The sequence below is a fragment of the Sorex araneus genome, chromosome 11 (genome assembly GCF_027595985.1).
Source record: "Sorex araneus isolate mSorAra2 chromosome 11, mSorAra2.pri, whole genome shotgun sequence".
Lineage (NCBI taxonomy): Eukaryota > Metazoa > Chordata > Mammalia > Eulipotyphla > Soricidae > Sorex > Sorex araneus.
In genome coordinates this window covers 12,691,657-12,711,072 of record NC_073312.1, presented here as the reverse complement: position 1 = coordinate 12,711,072, position 19,416 = coordinate 12,691,657, and the positions used below count along the sequence as shown (strand labels likewise).

Below are 19,416 nucleotides of genomic sequence, written 5' to 3'. Positions count from 1 at the left end.
TCCCGCTCGATACAAAGGAAGCTCTCCACCCCCCTAAGCCCCTTCTACCCCCGCACCCGGCTGGATGCAGAACTGGGCTCAAAGGGTACGAGCAAAGTCAATTCAGTGGTGAAGAGTGGGGGTTTGGTTAATGCTCATGATGAATTTTTTCATACTGACACCTGACCTTTATCATAACCAATAAAGCCTTTCCTTTCTCTGCCGGGCAAGGGCTCGGACCCCATGGGTCATCTTTGGGACAGACTGTGGCAGGCAATATGGGGATTCCGCCATGCCCCCTCTCCTCCCTCCCCACCCCCCACTCCCCAGCCAAAGCAGATCAAGGCCCAGGGCCTAGTGAGACCGTGCGGAAGTTGCCGTGGGCCAGTAGGCATGGAGGTGCGGGGAGGGGGGTGCGGAGGTTGGGGTGACACGTGTGTGAAGGACACAGGCGGGAGCTGCATAGTGGCTTCAGACCATGGAGCTAGCCTCTTCGGGGTCACCTTTCCAGAGCCATCTAAGGAACACCGTGAACAGGTCCGGCACACGGGGACTATCCTCAGCACTCAGCGCCAAGGCCAGGTGAGTCCTGATTCCTCCGGGAAGAGCACGGCAGAGAAAGCCACACAGCCCCCCAAGCAGGTCCCCGCCACTGCTGGGTCACCGCAGGTGTCGTGTGGGGTAGAGGCCTGCAAGGACCCCCGGGCTGCTCCTTTGCACCACGGTGGCCGCAACAAACTCATCCAGATCTTCGGCCAGTGCTCCGGAAGGCGCTTGCTTCCTCCTTTGGCTTTAAGTCCTAGCTGGAACCGCTAATCAGAGTCCCAAAGCGTGACGGCACCGGGACTTCGCCTCCGGCAGCTGGGTCCCCAACCCGCCCCACCGCAGAGGGAGCAGCATTCGGGAGTTGACACAGGGAGTCTTGCACCCTCACCCGACTCGGAAAGCACCCCCCTAAGTGGTCATTGCTGACTTGAGCCAAAAAAAAAAAAAATCCAGGAGAGTGGAGGATGCTGGGGAGCAATACCCTTCCAGAAAGGAGGTGTTCTTCGGGGTATACTCCGGCCTGACCCTTGACCTCTGAGCCCCACGCACCTGTGCACAAGTCCCTTGCAGCACGGCAGGGCCGACACTGCAGTGGCAGGAAGAAGCCAAGGCACACAACTACCTAGTGAGCACACACATACACACGTGAGAGCACACGCATAGACATGTGTGCACGTACAGACACACACATACGCACACACAGAGGCTCTGGACACAGGCAAGTAATGCAAGCCATAAAGGTCAAGATAAGCCAGCTGGAGGCAAGCTATCCTGGTGGTGTGGGGATTTAAGAGAGAAAAACATGCCTCATCGTAGCGTGTTATTGAAAAGACCTTGAAAAAGAAAAGCCGAAGTGGCACAGGGTTTGATCTGATCCCAGAATGCCGGCAAGCAGGGACGCGAGAGAGGAAGCTGTGCTCGGAAACGCCCCTGTTCACGTGTGTGTGTGTGTGTGTGTGTGTGTGTGTGTGTGCGCGCGCGTGCTGTCAGTGCTACGGCCCCACCAATCAGCATGCAAGTGGGCCAACCGGAAGCAAGTTTTCCCTTTCCTTTCTTGGCAAAGTGGGGACCCGAGGTGGCCCTGTATCCTGGGAGGGGAGGAAGAACCAAGCAGACCACTTGAAGTCGAAAAAGAGTCAAGGGAGCTTTTCCTTTCATTCCTTTTCCTTCTCTTCCGAATACATTAGGAAAGAAAAAAATCAGAAAAAAAAAAAAGCCAAGAAAAAAAATGCTAAGGACTTTGCCAACCAGGGCCGAGCACACAGGAGAGAAGAAGGGGCTTGTGAAAAGTGACTCCGCTCGCTGGCCCGCCCCCTGGACAGCGCTGCCCTGCCCGGCGCGGCTCCCTGAGTCCCGGCCATGGCGAAGCCGGGAGGGAGAGGCGAGTGCAAAGTGCTGCTGCGGCCGCCTGCACGGGACCCTCAGCGCCTGCTTCGGAGCCCCCCACGCCCTCCCCAGCAGGACTTCCTTCCTGGACCAGCTGCAGCGGTTTCTCACTAGGCAGCTAAGGGCACTTGCTGGCTTTCACCCCCGCGGGCCGCCCGACGGCTGGACAAGAGGGAAAGGAAAACAAAAGCAGTAGCTCCCGGGTGGGCGCAGGGGGATATAAAAAGGTCAGTGTGAGCACGACTGTCCAGTACGGGGGGGACCCAGGACGGTCTTCCCCACTGCTTCTTGGCAAGTGCTGCCCATGATTTGGCCTGAAGGCGGCCTCTGGGTGTATGAATTCGATTCCCTCCCTCCCCGCCCCCCCCATCCCACCCCCCCTTTTCATTTTTTTGGGTTTTGGTGTTTGCTTTCTGTTACTGCAAGACAGCAACGTGCAAATGCCGAGCTGGGTGGGGTCTTCACGCCGCAGCCTCCGGGCCTCTGCCGGTGTGTGGGGCTCCTTCTCCGACGGCCAGTGGCGTGGGACTCAGAAGAGTTTGGCTCTTTTCTTCATGTCGTTGCGTCTCCAAAGAGGTAACCTGTCAAATTCCTGGATGGACATTCCGAAGATCTCCCGGAAAACTTCAGGGGCTAAGTGGCGCTGTGGGAGGGGGAGGGAGAGAAGGACAGGGGTCAGCCCCGAGGGCCGGAGGCGGCCCGTTCTCCAACACACAGCATGGGGTGTGGAGGAGCCAGGCTGAATGGGGACACAGGGGTCACTCTCCGAGGCACTGGGCCCGAAGGGGCATTCTCTGGGCGTGTGGGTCGGCCCCGGGAGGCCCCCGCGCCTCCACGCTCCAGGGAGAGCAGATGTTCTCATCAGAGGGAGGGATGGATGAATGGGGCGAGTCGTCTCGAGTGAGCAGGATGAGAAGACGCAGGGGAAGGAGAACAGCAAGCCAGGGGCGTCAGGAAGGGTCCTGGGGGGAGCCCCGGGGCTTCCTCTTCTGGATTCAGCCCCAGGAGCTCCCCTGAGAACTTCTACCCGTGGGATTTCCAAGCTCAGCTCCCCCAGAGACCAGGGCCTGCGTCCCCCAGACCTGCCTACCCAGGACCGCCCTCTGGCCAGGAAGAGTAATGATTCCTGATGGAACGCAGCCCGAGTTTTTCTCTAATTAAAACCACTCAGATGGAAAAGTACAAAGATCAGTGTTTCACGGCAAAGGAGGTCTTGGGTACGTGGACCCAGATAACCCTTCCACCAGGAATGCGGAAATGGCCGGAAGAGAATGCCATTCCGGGCAACCCCCTTCCTTCACACTCCCTCTCCCTCCCTCCCTCTGTCTCCTCACACTCTCTCTCTCCCTCCTCTCTCTCTCTCTCTCTCTCTCTCTCTCTCTCTCTCTCTCTCTCTCTCTCTCTCTCTCTCTCTCTCTCTCTCTCTCTCTCTCTCCAGGGCCTTGGGGAAAGATCTCAGCCAGAGATCTTTCCAGAAGGGAGGCGGGCAGGGAGAGATGACCACTGCACATCCCCCGACACAAGGATGCCAACATCAAGCTTCCACAAAGAAAAGGGGGAGAAGAATGCAGTGTCTCTGGATTTCGGTTTGTTTGTCTTCAGGTCACACCCAGTGGTGCCCGGAGGACCGTACGTGGTGTTGGGGATCCAACCCAGATAGGCTGTGCGCAAGGGCCCTAACCACTGAACTCCTGCACCTTTTATTTCCCCCTCTTCCCAAGAGATCAAACTCAAGGCCTCACACACAAGACTCCTGCTTTACCGGGGAGACCAGCCCCTGCTCTAGAGTTTACGCTACCGCACATTTTCTGCGCATCTGTTAAACACATATTTAGGTATTTGGGTTTTTCCCTTCATCACCATCTTGTGTAATAATCTACCTAGGATGCGGTCCTTTCCCTTTTTTTTCCACTGAAATATTTCTTAATAGGAAAGTAGGAGGAAAAATAAGACAGGAGGACATGCCATCGAGGCTGGGTATCTATAATTCTATGTTACGGTAATAAAATTGGTAAGAAAAATATCTATTATATGGTAAAAATTTTAGTTTTACATATTTTATATAATTCTATGCATTTTATTTATATGTATATATAAATAAAAAACCCTATAAATATATAAAATGTTTACCTCCAGCCTGGTTCTGTCCACCTCTCTAAGGATTTTGTTGCGTCCTCGGTTGGTCACCATGAGCATTTCATAGGGAAATATCTGTGAAGGAGAGAACAGCTGTTCTAGAACCCGGAGGTCCACTGTACAAACAAGCATGATGGAATAACACCCCCCCTGCCCCCCCCCTCCCCTTGGATGCAGCCATAGGGGACTGCAACTCTCCTGTGAGAGTCAGGAGATTTCCCCAAGGATCCAGGTTCCGACACAGCCCCTGGGCCCATCAGGGGAGCAATCTGTGGCTCTTGTGCATTTATTTTGGTTTGGGGGGGAGGGGTCCCACCCAGCAGGAACTGAACCGGGGTCAGTCACCTGCAAGGCTAGTGCCTCAGGCCCTGCACTCCCTGTGCCGGGGGGTGGGGGGGGGCGGGGTGTTTGGTGTCTGAAGGGAGACGGACGGGTGACAGACAAGCTGGGGAGGAAGAGAAGCAGAGAAGCGAGAGCTGGGGTCCAGGCTCGGGACGGCCGATAGCTCTGTGCAGACTCGCCAGTCCTGCCCTATGTGGGCTCCGGTGCCCGACAGATGGAAATGAGCTCAGGAGCAGCCACTGGGGGCCCCGGCCGGGCACCCTCTGAGTTGCCACCCCCTCCTTCCCCTCTTCCTCCCCCCTCCCCGTAGCCTTGAACTGAGGCTGACCGTGATGTGCCATGCTAGATCTGGACAAGGCCCAGGCACCCTGGGCTGGGGGTGCCCTGCCTGCAGTGGCCTGCAGCTGCTCTCAGCACCGGGCATGGAGCCAGCGCGTGGAGGGACAGGGGAGTGAGGGAAGGGGAGGTCACAGGGAACAGGTGCCGCGACTCTCTCGGGGAGGGGGGCTGAGACACAGCGCCCCACCCAGAGGAACGGCAAGATCCTGCAGAGCACGGCGAGGGCCCAGACCACAGCCAAGGGGCTCTCGACCTTCTGAGAGTGAGGCCGAGAGAGAAGCCCCTCATCGTGCGGAAGCCAGGGGGTCCCGGCGCTGCCCCCGAGCCGAGGGCGGGGGCGGGGAAGAGCGGCACTTACCTTTGGTTCCAACATGTTGGGCATGGACACGCCTCGGTCCATTCTCATCGCAGGCATGTGGCCGTCTGGGAGGGTCTGTCGCAGAAAAGCCCGTTCAAGGAGCAGCACACAACAGCTCGGGGCCAGCCTTGCACCCCAGCACCCGGCAGGGGGGAGGGGAGAGAAGGGAGGGGGAGGGGGGGCAGGGGCTCATCCTTCCCCAGTTGACTTTCTCTTTTTTTTTTTTGGGTCACACCTGGCAATGCTCAGGGGTTCCTCCTGGCTCTGCACTGAGGAATTACTCCTGGTGGTGCTCAGGGGACCCTATGGGATGCTGGGAATCGAACCCGGGTCAGCTGCGTGCAAGGCCAACGTCCTACCCGCTGTACTATCGCTCCGGCCCCTAGCTGACTCTCACAGCCTCACCGCTGTTACAGCTCTACCGTGGCAAGAACTCGGCTGTTCCGACTGGAGACCCTGGCAGGAAGGCTGCTCTCTGGGGAACCCCTGGGGGGAAGACCCTGACCCCCGGGACTCTGACTCAGGCACTGCTTCAGGTTCTAGGCCTTTAAAACTAAGCAGCCAACTGCCAGGTCTGTGAAAGCCATTTTCTTATTGTGACCATGATAGGATAAGGCTCGGGTTCGAGACGTACAGGAATGGTACCAGAGTAGCACTCGCCTAATCAGCAACAGGAGAACTTCTTCCCACTGGGGACCGAGCAGGGCCGGGGAGGAACAGCAGGACTAATAATAACAAAGGGGAAGAAGAGGGGCAGGGCCTTGGCACGGGCCTCCTTCTAGCCCAGGGGGACGGAGGCCAGACTCCCAGTCCATTCCATGTCCCCAGCACAGCACAGGCCGGGGAACGGCTGGCCTGGGGGGGGTCTCAGAAGGTGCACAAAAGTCACTGGGTCTGGCCTTGCAGGACTCAAAACTCATCCAATCCATTTAGAAGCTTTTGTACCCAGCAACATAAATTTATAAATGAATCATCAGAACTATGATGGATTTTTGACCTCTCCCCTCTTCCCTTTCTCAGTGTCCATCACAACTTTGATGCTAAATAAAGAAGTTCCCAAGTTCCCCCCTTTACAGGGACAGTGGGAACTGGTCCGCCTGCTCCCCAGGACCCCCCCCCCCCATAACGAGAGACTGACAGATCCACCGAAATCCTTCCCTGGGTGGAAAGATGGCTTGGGCTGGTGGCACGGGCAAGACAAAGACAGTGCTTCATACCTGGTAGTCTGGGGAGGAAATGAAAAAAAGCATCATCAGGGAGAGACCATGGACAGACACCAGCATAAGAGACTGTTCTAGTGCCGTTCCCCGAACCATCCCCAACGGGCCATGTTTTTCTCTCCCTGCTCCCCATCTCGGCACATACCCGCTCTGTCTTCCCAAAACCGGGAAATGCACATTTTGGATTTGATTATTAGTTATCATCCTTTTCTCGGGAAAACTTCCCTGGCTGCTCCTCGTGTTCCCCCCCCCCTCTCTTTCTCTCTCTCTTTCTCTCTGTGTCCATCACACCTTCGAGCCCAGAGATTCCACACGGCAGGCAGGGCCAGGCCCGGCTCGCTGATGAACCCTGAGGCTTTTAATGTAGTGGTGTGCACGAGACAGAACCAGAATTCGCCCTGCAAATGGGCTCCTCGTGGTTTCATTTCTCTGGAGACCTCGTCAGCTTTTAATACACGCTCTACTAACCCCTCAGGGAGAGCTTTATTTGGGGGTTTCTGGACCATACCTGGCCTTGCTCAGGGCTCACTCCTGGCAGGGCTCGGGAAATGAGGTAGGATGCCAGGATCAAACCCCGGTCAGTAGAGCCCCGCCTGCTGTACTATCTCTCTAGCCCTGTGATCCTACACTGTAAGTGTTTTTGTCTTTGTTTTTCTCCCTTTTGTTTTTTGGGCCACACTGGCTGTGCTCAGGACTGACTCCTGGCTCTGCACTCAGGGATCACTCCTGACGAGCTTGGGGGACCCTACAGGTGCCAGGAATCGAACCTGGGTTGGCTGCGTGCCAAGCAAGCACCCCACCCGCTGTACTAGCACTCTGGCCGCCGCCTCAGGTCTAAACACAGCATAATCCCGGCCACCCCACTTGTGCCTGGTCTTAGTTACTATTTCTTTCGGGAGGGGCTTCTCCAGTGGTGTTGGGGACCCTCTGTTAACCTGGCCAGGGGCTCGGGCCTTGCCATGCTGGGTTGACCCCAGGGGTATGCAGGGGCCTCAGGGACTGTGCCTGGAGGTGCCGGGGAAGGAAATGGTGCTAGAGATGCAACTGGGTCATGCACCTTCACCCTTCACCCCTGTCCCATCTCTCTGGCCCCTCCCCCCCTTGCACTAGTTCAACCTCTTAAGCTCAGCCTCAGCCTCACCTCGGACTCCTCCACTGACGTCCCTGAAGCTGCTATACTGAGCGAAGTCCGTGGAAACGGGCTGCAAGGGGGAGAAACGGAGGATCAGGAAAACTACACCCCAGGCGTTATTTGGAGTCTGAAAGGAGGAACAAACCCTTCCGCACAAATCTTAAGAATTCTTCCCCAGCTGGACTGGTCCCACACAATTTTCCATTTTTTCTTTTTCTTTCTTTTTTTTTCTTAATGAAATGACAGTTTTTATTTGGAGGGTTTGAAGGGAAGGAGGGAGAGAAAGTGGGAGGGAGGAGAGCGGAGAGTAACTTGCTCAAGACAGAACCCGGGCTTCTCCAGGGGCGGAGAGAGCCCCTCCACACATCCCAGCATTAGACAGGGAAAGCACGAAAGTACACATCCCAAGAGGGGAGATGTGGGTGACACATGTGCTCAGGCACCGTATGTGCTCGGCCACACGGGCACGGGCAGCACGTGCACTCGGGCAGCATACGCGCCACGATTTTTCTTTCCTATTTCGTCCACTGTCTACATGCAAGCCCCTGCACCTCTGCTCAGGGGGGCCCTTGCTGAGCAAGTATCTCGTGCTGGTTACAAAAGTCACATTTCCCCACATATCCACACGGTCTCACTGGCTCTGTGCTTTGCGACCATGGCTGTACTAAGCAACTTCCTTGTGTCTTTTATGCCACAAGGATGACTTCTGCTTGGTTGGAGAAATATCTAACTGTGCCATTCCTTCATCTCCCTCCTTCCCCCTTGAGCGCCCCCCCCCCCAAAATGATGCAGGCTATCTCTGACCTGAAGTCAATTTCCCACTTTTTTTTGGGGGTCACACCCAGCAATGCTCAGGGGTTCCTCCTGGCTCTGCACTCAGGAATAACTCCTGGAGGTGCTTGGGGGACCATATGGGATGTCGGGGATTGAACCCAGGTCAGCGACATGCAAGGCAAACGCCCTACCCGCTGTGCTATTGCTCTGGCCCTGCTCAAAGCCCTTTGGGGGATTACAATGCTTGTCCTGTGCTGAGATCCGGCTGTGACGCCTACTCAGGCACTATGTCAGGACACCGGACAGGTCAGAGGAGGGAAGGTCTAGAGGAATGGAGAAAGTCTCACCCGGTGAAGCCCGTTTCTTCCATAGCCCGGGAGGGATGAAGTCTTCGACGTCATCACATGTGAAGCTGAAGGAGCAAAAGGCCAAAAAGCAATTGTCAGCACATCTAAAGCTTACGTCCTCATCGACTGGGCCGCCTGGACCCTACTAGACAGAAGATGGAGAAAGGAAACAACCCAGTTTTGGACTCAAGTGTTCAGAGAATGTTGCCATGTTTGGGAGTATGGAAAGCGGGTAGCAGTGCTCCTGCTAAGGAAGAGGGAAGTTATCTGGAGCTAATGCTTCCACAATTTTAATATACAACTAGGAGCTCGGAAGCTTTACCTCTCTGAATTCTCAGTAGGATCCTCCACTGTCACTGTCACTGTCATCCCGTTGTTCATCGATTTGCTCAAGTGGGCACCAGTACTGCTTTTGGCATATTGAATACACCACGGGTAGCTTGCTATGGGGGCAAGATACTCTCAGTAGCTTGCTGGGCTCTCTGAGAGGGGCAGAGGAATCGAACCCGGGTTAGCTGCATGCAAGGCAAATGCCCTACACGCTGTGCTATCTCTCCAGCCAAATAACACTAATAACATAGATACTTCACAGAAGAAGTAGGGGCTAAAAGAAGTGACACCTCTCATCCAAGGTCATTTAGCCTGGAAATAGCTAAGCAATGATTTGGCCCTCGCTGGGGGGGACAGTGGCTTCTAATCAGCACCATCAGTTATCAGCGGTCTCCTGGCTGACCACAGCCGGACTCATGGAAGGCCTGGGTTAGAGCCTACTGTCCAGTAATGACACAGACATCTCAGTCTGGATGGAGCCGATCCAGGTGTTATTTGGCTTTGTAACCTAATTATACCTCTGCAGCTTTGGGCACTGGATTTCATCCTAAATATTTATTTGAGATATTTTTAAGCAAATGACTGGAGAATTAGGAAAATTTCTGATGTTCAGTATGCAAATCTGACCCACGTTGTATGTTGGGGAGGCACCAAGGAGAGGTGGCAGGACACCCAGCCAACAGAGAACTCTGGGGGTCAAAGAGATGGTACAGTGGGCAGAGTGCTTGCCTTGCACATGGTCTACTTGGGTTCGCTCCCTAGTACACCTGTGCCCTGCCAGGAGTGATTCCTGAGCACAGAGCCAGGAGCAGGAGTAAGCCTGAAGCAAACCCTGGTGTGGCCCAACACTCCCCCCACCAGCACACCAAACAAACAAACAAAACACCGAAACAAACCCCCAAAACAAACAAATAAAAAAATACTGGATTCTGGGGTTGCACTTGGACTCCTCAATCCTTGTTTGAAATTGGGAAGTGATTTAGACCACTATTTCTGCCTCCTGTTCTACAAAACAGATGATGATGATAAAAGTCAAAGCATAATAATCTATGGAGCCATAGCACAGTGGCTAGGGCAATTGCTTTGCATGCGGCTGACTCGGGTTCGATTCCTCTGTCCCTCTTGGAGAGCCCGGCCAGCTACCGAGAGTATCCAGCCCGCACGGCAGAGCCTGGCAAGCTACCCGTGGCGTATTTGATATGCGAAAAACAGTAACAAGTCTCACAATGGTAATGTTACTGGTGCCCGCTCGAGCAAATTGATGAACAACAGGACAGAATCCTGTAACAGAATTCTATTACAGGATTCTGAAATAGAATCTATTTCAGTGGTGTGTTATGAATATTAAATAAGATAATGATTTAAAGTTAAGCATTAAAATAAAATATTACAGTGTATAAACACTAAGCACAGGTTAAAAGGAACCTTTTGAAGAGAAATTATTGCATGTTATGAGAATTAGGAATATCTTGCATGTTATGAGAATTAGCTTGTTAAAAAAAACATATAAGCAGGAGAAATTATACTGAAGGACCAATACAGACACACACACACACACACACACACACACACACACCACACACACACACACACACACACGCATACACATTCCAAAGCTGTCAAAATACTAGCTTTCAGTTCTTCTACATTTGTTCCTATAAAAGCACACTGCCTAGGCAATGCTTTCCACAATTTCTGGAGTTCAGAAGCATCCTGTTCGAAAGCTTTCCTTTCTAGTGCCGCTGAGAAAAATATTCTAAAAGGCAGCTCTTGCCCACGGGAACTGACTCCTCATGGCTCTTGGGAGGTGGAGAGTCCCCACCTTCGAGCAGGCAGAAGACACACACTTAAGGAAAGATCCAGAGCGTCTCATCAGGAAGACGAGGGGGCAGGAAGTGGGCTTCTCCTGCTTCCTTCCCTAGAACACGCTGCAGGTCCCTCCGGAAAAGGCTCTGCATTTCCGGGGACGGTCAAGGCGGGCTCCTGGGAGACAGGAGGTGAGCGCGCCCCTCGGGGAAGGCTGCCGGCCTGCTGCTGGCTCACCTGAGTTGATGGGAGAGTCGTAGCGACTGGCTGAGAGAGACGCCCTTTCCCGGCTCTCCTTCTCCATCTCTTCTTTCAGGATCAACTGCCCCAGGCCTGAGTTGAGCTAGCCACAGAGGAGAGAGCAATGAAGGTGATGCTGTGGTCTGCAGCTTCTACTCATTCTCAAAAGGAGAGGTTGGAGTAAGCATAGCCACAGCGCCTGGTGGCTCCTGAGGGTCTGGGATGGGGTTTGGAGCCCGAACGCCTCTCAATCTTTTCAATGTCTTTTTTTGTTTGTTTGCTTTTTGGGTCACACCCGGCGATGCCCAAGGTTTACTCCTGGCTCTGTGCTCAGGAATTACTCCTGGTGGTGCTCAGGGGACCCTATGGGATGCTGGGAATCGAACCCAGGTCAGTCACGTGCAAGGCAAATGCCCTACCTGCTGTGCTATTATTGCTCCAGCCTACTTTTCAATGTCTTAAGCATATTCCTCAACTGAAGGATGTTCTTCCATCTCGTTCCACCCATAAAAGTGCCCGCAAGTAATCTCGGGTGGTGTGTGTTCATTGTTCTGTGGGGCAACAACACCTGATGGCCTTGGAAGAACCACATAGGTACTGAACCTGCATGCAACGGAAGCAGCCCATCATCTCTGCTCCTGCATGCGAATTTTTGGTGTGGGAAGGGGAGACTGGGGACCTTCACGAAGTATCTTTACAAAGAAACTATCTCAGTGGGTTTTCAATCATCAGAAAACCCAGATGGGTGCATAAGGCGTCGAAAGGTTAAAAACTACAAATTATGTTGATTTGTTTAAAAAGCCAGATACACTCATTATATAGATTTTTAGAAACATAGGACGAAATCATCATCTGCCAGAGATAAACATGACATACATCACCCAGTGTTTTTCTGTACAAATATTATACAAAATCTGGGATCACTCTATAAATGCAATTTCACTTCCTTCCTCCCCATGGGGCCAGTTCTACTCAATTTCTGTGTGACTAAGTATTTTAAGGGTAAAGGTCACAAATTCAGCAATGTCTTCTCGGTAAGAACTTCAGTTTCTGGGCTCCCTGACCCCAGGCCAGAATTGGCTGTTGTATGTTTATCTTCTGAGGGGCTATGGGGGCCCTTTGCTAGAGAAGTGGCACAGAGCCAGAATTTCCTGGGAGGAGTCTGTTTTATCCCCTCTCCTTGGGCTGGGTACACACTGAAGGAGTCCCCAGCCCTGAGACAAGACTCAGAGAAATGCCCAATCCAAGGACACTTGTTTGGCAGCACTGTTAAGAGGACGGGAAGTGTGACCCCAGTGCCTGCCTTAGCTGTCCTTGGTACTGGAGAATTTTTTGGGTAGGAACTATGCTTGTGGGGTTATTTGGAATTTACACTTTGCTCTGTGCTCAGGGATCACTCCTGGTGGGCTTGGGGGACTATATGGGATGCCTGGGTCCGTACCCGGGTTGGCCACGCGCAAGGCAAATGCCCTCCGTGTTGCACTATCCCTGCAGCCTCTCCTTGAGCGTCTTCCCAATGTCAACAGCTCATACACACCTGCTCAGTCTCATACAGTCTCTGCTGCCAAGAGCCCACAGTCTGGGGGGTCCCTGACCCTGTCTCCAGGTTATCTCCTCCAGAGCCCCCCTAAGTCCTCAGCTTTAGGAGAGTCAGCACATAATGAGAGAGGGTCATCATATATGGCTGAGCTGACCCCTACCCCTGAAGTCAGGGGCCACCCACTGCTCCCCATGATGGCTTGCCCATAGGAGTCATTAAAACCACAACAAAAGCCACCAACTGGACCAAGGGACTCACCTTCATTAACTGCTCCTCTTGAAGCTGTCGGCGTCTCAGAAGTTCCTCCTCATCTTCCTCTCTGCCACTAGATCTGCGTCTCATGTCAGCTCCTAATTTCATAGCAAAGACAACTTCTCCCATTAGCCTCCCTGAGGCCAGGGCATCTGAAACACTGGGTCCCAAGGGCCCCCAAGTGCCAGCCCAGCCCAGTCCAGGGGGGTCTCTCCAGTTACTGAACTACACAAGAGAAGAAAGGGCCCCTCGTGGAGTCTGCGCTCTGGGTGGCTCCCAAGGCAATGGGTCTGTGTGATGAGCTGATTCAATGTGAGATCCAGTGAGCTAGGAATTTTGGCCTCCCGACCACCAGCTTTCTGCGCAAACAGAACTGTCATCTCATTGGCCTAATCCAATTCACTGGCCACTGGCCAAAGCTCTGTGACAGGGCATCGACAGTCATTACTTGCTCTTTTGAGGAAGGGACATACCCAGGGATGCTCAGGCGTTACTCCTAGCTCTGCTCTTAGGAATTACTCCTGGCTAAGTGTTAGGGAGACCATGTGGGTGGTAGGGATCAAATTCGGGTCAGGTATGTGCCAAGACAAATGTCTGACTTGCTGTGTCATCTCTCCAGCCTTCACACTCATTACTTTCTGATGGTGTTCAAGTACAGAAGAATCCAAATTTACCCAGCATATACACTGCCACACAGCTAAAAAAATCCAATTTGTGATTCTCTTTCTAAATCTTTTCCTATTTTTTCCCTATTCTGAATATCCAGATGTCATCAGGTAATTATCCTGACTTCAACCCATAATTTATCCACAGGTATGTTTGGGATTTTTTTTTCTTTTTTAGGGAATAATCCCTTTGCTGCTGCTTTTTCTTCTTTAATCCTTTGAAAAATGCCCCTGAAAACATGTTTATCCTAATGGGTTCATCAAAACAGGGATAAATCAGCTAAAAGTTATTGAGTTTGGTCTAGTAATGTTAATTCTGTACAATTTTTAAAATATTTTTCCTTGTTTTGCTTGTTCTTTCAAAAGTTGTTTTTTGTTTGTATTTTTAAGATTCTAATAAAAGGGGAGATGAAGAGCAGAGACTTGGAAGTGGGATGGTTGAAAATACAGATAGCTATTGTTTTTCCTTATTGGTTGCATTAATCTGGTGGGGGGTAGGAAAACAGGAAATCTTGCTAATCTAATCAAAACATGGTTTGACTAAGAGTCTCAGATTTTAATATTGGTCTATAACTCTTCTTTATTTTGGAACATGAAGAGGTGCTCCCAACTACAGTGATGGTTTCAGTAACTAGCAAGATGCTGTGGCTCCTGTTCCCCTAAAGTTTGGTTGCTGTGAAGTCCCCAGGTCACATGACTGGACCCTTGAAACCTCAAGTGTCAGCAGGGACACAGCTGGCAGAGAAAATGATGCCTGAATCTTGAAATCAAGAATGTCCCTGGGGATTTTCTTTCCTAAGTCTACATTCATCAAAAACAAATAGGCATGGAGGCTGGAGGCATAGTAGCGTGGGTAGGGCTCTTGCCTTGCACGCAGCTGACCTGGGTTCAATCCTGGTGTCCCATATGGTCCTTTGATCTTATCAGGAGTGATCCCTGAGCACAGAGTCAGGAGTAAGCCCTGATCACCACTGGTTGTAGCCCAACAGTTGCCCCACCTCCAATAAAAACAGGCACAAATTCGCATGGATGAGATAAGTCTCAAGTCAAATCCATAGAATACTCAGGAATGCTGGGTCAAGCCAGCGTTCCTTTAACGAGGTCTATAACAATACATCCCTTCAAAGCCCACTTACATTGTATCTTCTAAAAGATATCTAAAAACCTGATGAGAGAGAGTATAATGAAGAAGATTGGGAGATTTCAGAAAATTAAAGGCCATTATGGGGGCAAAACAAGCATAAGACCCGGTAGCATGATCTTTGTAAAGCTGACATTTCGGTATTAGCATCTGGGTTTGCTAATACCACTTTTTTAGGCCAAATGATCCCACCACTGACAAAAAACGGTCAAGACACAGACACCGCCTAAAGCATAAATTTGTGGTTCAAAGAAAAAGTGTGCAAACAGCTCCAATGTGACATTTTCAGCACAGAATTCATGGAGATGGTAGATGGAACAGCATGTCATGTGACCAGTAAGCTTAGTGCACCCTTAGTGTCTCAGCAGTGGCCCTTCGACAGTAAGGAGAAGGTGATTTCGCCAGGAAAGTGAAAGTGCTCCCCAAGGGTGAAGAACCGGTTAAGAGAGTTGGAATTCCCACCCAGAAAGTCAGAAACAGATGGAACTGCCGGAAGTCATACTTCTACCGTCAAGCGACCCACCGGCTCTGATGACGGAGAGAGCCTGCAGAGACCTGACTCAAGCATCACGGTGTCTGCAGACCCAGATCCGTCTCCATCTCACAGGTGGGGTTGCATGGGGGCTTTGCAGCTTCAAAGCACCTGGCACATTCAGTAGCCCTTCCATTTCTTCTCTTTGCTCTGTTGCCACCACCTTTCCCTAGTGTCTTTAAGATAAGGACACACTGCCTCGCATCTCTCCAGCATTTCACGGCGAGAGCGCCTGGCATTTGTCCAGGGAGCTGAGCTGCAAGGGTCGCGTACCTACGGCAGCCAGAGACGGAGGGCCGGGCCAGTGATCCGTCTCAATCTTTGGTATCTCGCTGGGGTCTGGAGCCTGCGCTGCTGGGAACTTGGAAAACTTGATGATGTCTTCTGAAGACTTGCTCTGGGCTGCCAAGGCAGCTGCATCTAGGTGGGAACCAGGGGGAGCTTAGCTCTCAGTCTGCGAAGTCCTGCTGGTCCAATCAATCCCACTTATACAGCTTCTTTGTTCTCTGAGACCTAGTGACCACCTAGAGCATCCTCAGTCCTTCAACTCAGAAGCTTCATCACCATTTGTCCATATCTGAAAATCCTTCTCTTAGAGCTTGTTGGCGACATGTGACTATTCAAATGAACACAATAAAAATAACACCCCCTCCCCAAATCAATACGACTGAAATCCAGTTTCCTCAGTGGCACCTGCCACATTGCGAGTACTCGGAAGCCACGTGGGGTGAGTGGCTGCCGTACTGGACAGCATGGGGAGAGGACATTGCCATCACTCCCTCGGGGTCCGCTCTTCTAGAGCAACTGGGAAGCCACGTTAGTAATTTGAAATCAATGCGCTAAAAGCAGGATGCTGTTATTTAGCTATATATTAATCTTATGAGCGCTGGCTGCCTTTGCATTTTTGTGGCATCTTGGCCACAGACATATTTGCTCCAGTTCACGCAAACACACACCTGGAATTCCAGGAGAAATGGAAAAGGGGAAAATCGATTCTTAGTCTGCAGGAATAAGCGTGAGCTAGGTCTGGGCCCTTATTGCTCTGTTTATGGGGCTGCATGTAAGCTGAGTCATCCAGCTCTACAACCCAAGTCAGGCAAGGGCCGCATCAGTTCAGTGTTGGTCAAGGTCCCAGAGTCACTGGCTTAACGGCCAAAATCTAATCGAAGACCGAGCAGAGCCAAGCGAGTGAGTATACCCATCGTGCTTGATTCTGACTCATGTTGCAAATTGGCCTGGGATGCTACTAAGCATTCTGAAATTCCTTGATTTTGCTTCAAAACAAACTTTACTCCTCCCTGGACTCAGAAATAATTTAAATCCCCAAATAACTTTTTGAATCTGCAGTTACCATCGTAAGTATTACATCATCATCATCATTATTATAAGCATTCTGTGCTCTAGGTATTTTTCAGAGTCTTGTCTTGCTTAAGTGGACGGAGTAACGTCAACCAGCAATAAGGGGTAAAGTCTTATCCAGGGCATGGGGCAGGTAACTCTAAATCTTTAACCTCATGGGGGAAAAATTCTTCTTGGAAAACATTGCATACTATACTTTCCTCTGGAAGAAGAGCAAAATGCATGAGTGCCTTAAAGACTGAGTAGTTCTGCATTTTACATCTACGTGAATAAAAGATATGACTTTGTGTCTAGCAATTTCATAACATATCTGTTTGGGGAATAACGACTATTTCTCTTGCAGTGAACTGCTGCCTTGCAAATTGTTGCCCTTGTTATTTTGATTGTGTTATTCTTAATTGCAACAGATTGAGAGAAAGTAAATTCAAAATAAACTCCATTCAAATAAGCTAACCTATTACCCCCAATAACATTATACAATGTAAAAATTTAATTATTTGATTATTCTTATTTAGAGAGGCAGGACTAGAGTTTTGTTTTGTTTTTATCTCCATAAACTGCTCAATCAAAAAAAGGGACTCTTAAATTTTTTTTTTAAAGCATGACTTCAAACAGTACTTACGCATTAGAATTGATGAAGTCAGTAAACATTCACATGTTAATGAGTGGGTGAGAAGACATTAAACCATAAAAAAACAAACAAAAACAATGTTAACAAACTTAAAGAGCAAGCATGTGGTGTAAAATAAAGGACACCAAAGAAGGGAAGCAAATCATAGTTCTAGAGCCATCACAAGAGACATTCTCATTCCCACCCGCTAGAAGACCTTTGGCCTAAAAGTTTTTCCTTGGGCATCTTCAACTTTTGCTTGGAACGGCACCCTAAACCTTAAGGGATTCATTTGTATCAGATGGATTCACAAGGCAGCCTCAAATGTCCAGGCACAATTTGTGCAACATTTTCCGAGACCACCTGATCTCGACTTTCTATCTGATCACAGAGGATGTATGTACTTTTACAGCAAGTAATGCAATTTCCTGGGTGAAAAAAAAAAACTATATTCCCAGAGAAGAAAAACACAACTCTAAATTTCACCTGCATGTGACTTGGAATTCGAGAGTCTTGCTGGCCACAGACACTGGATTTTGACAGATGAGAAACTGTCCAGCCAGGTAGGGGCAGAGCAGGGTCAATGAGAGAGGACTGTGGTTCGGGAGGAGTCCCCTGTCCCCTCCACCCCAGGGCACTCCGACCCCCTAAGAAATTGGGGGTACACTGACGGAGACCGTTAAATCATTCTCTCTGGGTGGTTCCTCTTACTAGCTTTAATTAACCAAAATTGAGGGCCAGCTTATGATCAAAATTACAAGAGGCTAGTTAAATTAATTGATGGCCGAACACTGGGAAAAAGAAACTCCTCGAACCCAGACTTGTTCTGGGTAACGTTCAATTACAACGGAAGTAGCCCCGGCCTTTCCCCCCCATATGAATGGCAGGTGGTTGGGCGAGAGCAGCGTCCGAATCAAGCTAAGTGCTCCCCATCCAGGAGCCCCGATTTTACAACTGGCATCTGAGGAGGCCCGGGGCAGCCCCTGAGGCTGGAGGCTCCCGTGTGAGCCTCCAAGACAGCAGCCCAGAAGCCCTTCAGAGGACAGAAGAGTCAGCGGCGCCTGCCGCTTCAGAGCCACGCGGAAGGAAGCGGGTTTTACCATGCTGCTTGTAGATGGGCGGCTTCCGGTAGATGTTGACCCCTTCATCTGCGGAAATGAAAAGCAAAGGTGTGTGAGTACGGGGACCGGTCCAGCGACGGCACACACAGGCCCACCGAGGGGCACACCCAACTGAAGACTCTCCAACAGACATCACCCAGCACGGTGTTGGCTTTTGTATTACAAAGACGGAGGCTACTGGAGGGACGCGTACAGGAATGACTACAGACAAATGGCATGGAACCCTTTGTAATACATGGGGAGGCAGACGGAGATGTACCGCAGTCATGGGCCGCTTATTTCCAGTACACACATCGCTCCAAGGGAAATTACGAGAGGAGGGAAGGCAGGCGGTGGGGAACTGAGGGTGGGAGATGCGGGGAGTTGGGTGGGGGAGGAAGACATAACCAGTTTGGGGGGCGAGTCCCCAAATTGCTTCATCTGGAAATTGAGCTCCCAGCAGGCACCGGGGGCTCAATTTCCTTTTTAACCAATGAGCGGCACGGTGGGAAGCAATGGGGTCAGACTAAGAGCTGAAACAGAGGAACATGTCATGGACCAGGTCTGCCCGACGCCGGGGCCGGGATGTTCAACAAAACCCGGCTTGCCAGGGCCAGATTTTCCAAAAAAAAAAGGAAGAAAAAGAAACCAGGTGCCAAAACTAAGTTCTGTCTTAGGCAGAACCTTGTGTGATCATGCAACCACTTCACTTGGCCTGCAAATATACCAGGACATTTCCACAGGCCTGTTGCCCGAGTCCTGTGGACACTCACTGCTTCTCGGTGAGGCATTTTTTTGGGTGACAGAATTGTCCGTGGACAAAACAAACTGATTTTTAAGAGGCAGTACTCCCTTAGCGCTGTCAACCCCTAACCGAAACACTGAACTTTCCTGAGTTCCGTATCAGTTCAGCTTGGAAGGCAGAAGGGAAAAATTAAGTGCTGATAAGCTCCAACTATGCAGAATGTTCACAGAGGGAGTGATTTCATCCCACAACTCTCCATGGCTACCAGAAGCACGACAACGTCCTTCCGGTGGAAAAAGAGTACCGTGACCTCTGACGGCCAAGCTGGTCCTCACACACTGAGCTGACTTGAAACAGAAAGGGGTCTGTAGGTTCTCACTGTTCCAGTTTTTCCAGGGGCAAAATCCTATCTGCATGGTGACAGCAAATGTTTGTGGCTCCAGAGTGAAGCTGCAACATCAAGCCTAAATTGCAAGATAAGTTTTGTGGGCTCCAGGCATGGTTGGCTAATGTGGCCACTGCAGGTCTTAAGACTGA

General features: G+C 51.1%; 1 protein-coding gene across 8 annotated transcripts in view; it reads right to left on the bottom strand.

The window, feature by feature from the left end:
- Nucleotides 1-2,294: 2,294 nt before the first annotated feature.
- Nucleotides 2,295-19,416, bottom strand: part of ABLIM1 (actin binding LIM protein 1) — a 302,737-nt gene continuing 285,615 nt past the window's right edge. For 2 of the 8 annotated variants that reach the window (XM_055119611.1, XM_055119613.1), the window contains 10 exons: nucleotides 18,135-18,182; nucleotides 15,339-15,479; nucleotides 12,734-12,825; nucleotides 10,933-11,038; nucleotides 8,560-8,624; nucleotides 7,448-7,508; nucleotides 6,304-6,311; nucleotides 5,087-5,161; nucleotides 4,042-4,122; nucleotides 2,295-2,554 (listed from right to left, as the gene is read on the bottom strand). In XM_055119611.1, the coding sequence (XP_054975586.1) occupies nucleotides 2,441-2,554; nucleotides 4,042-4,122; nucleotides 5,087-5,161; nucleotides 6,304-6,311; nucleotides 7,448-7,508; nucleotides 8,560-8,624; nucleotides 10,933-11,038; nucleotides 12,734-12,825; nucleotides 15,339-15,479; nucleotides 18,135-18,182 (791 nt within the window). In that variant the 3' untranslated portion in view covers nucleotides 2,295-2,440. Of the gene's footprint in view, nucleotides 2,555-4,041; nucleotides 4,123-5,086; nucleotides 5,162-5,239; nucleotides 6,312-7,447; nucleotides 7,509-8,559; nucleotides 8,625-10,932; nucleotides 11,039-12,733; nucleotides 12,826-15,338; nucleotides 15,486-18,134; nucleotides 18,183-19,416 lie in introns of those variants that run through there. The other 6 variants (XM_055119614.1, XM_055119615.1, XM_055119610.1 and 3 more) reach the window with 4 other exon arrangements.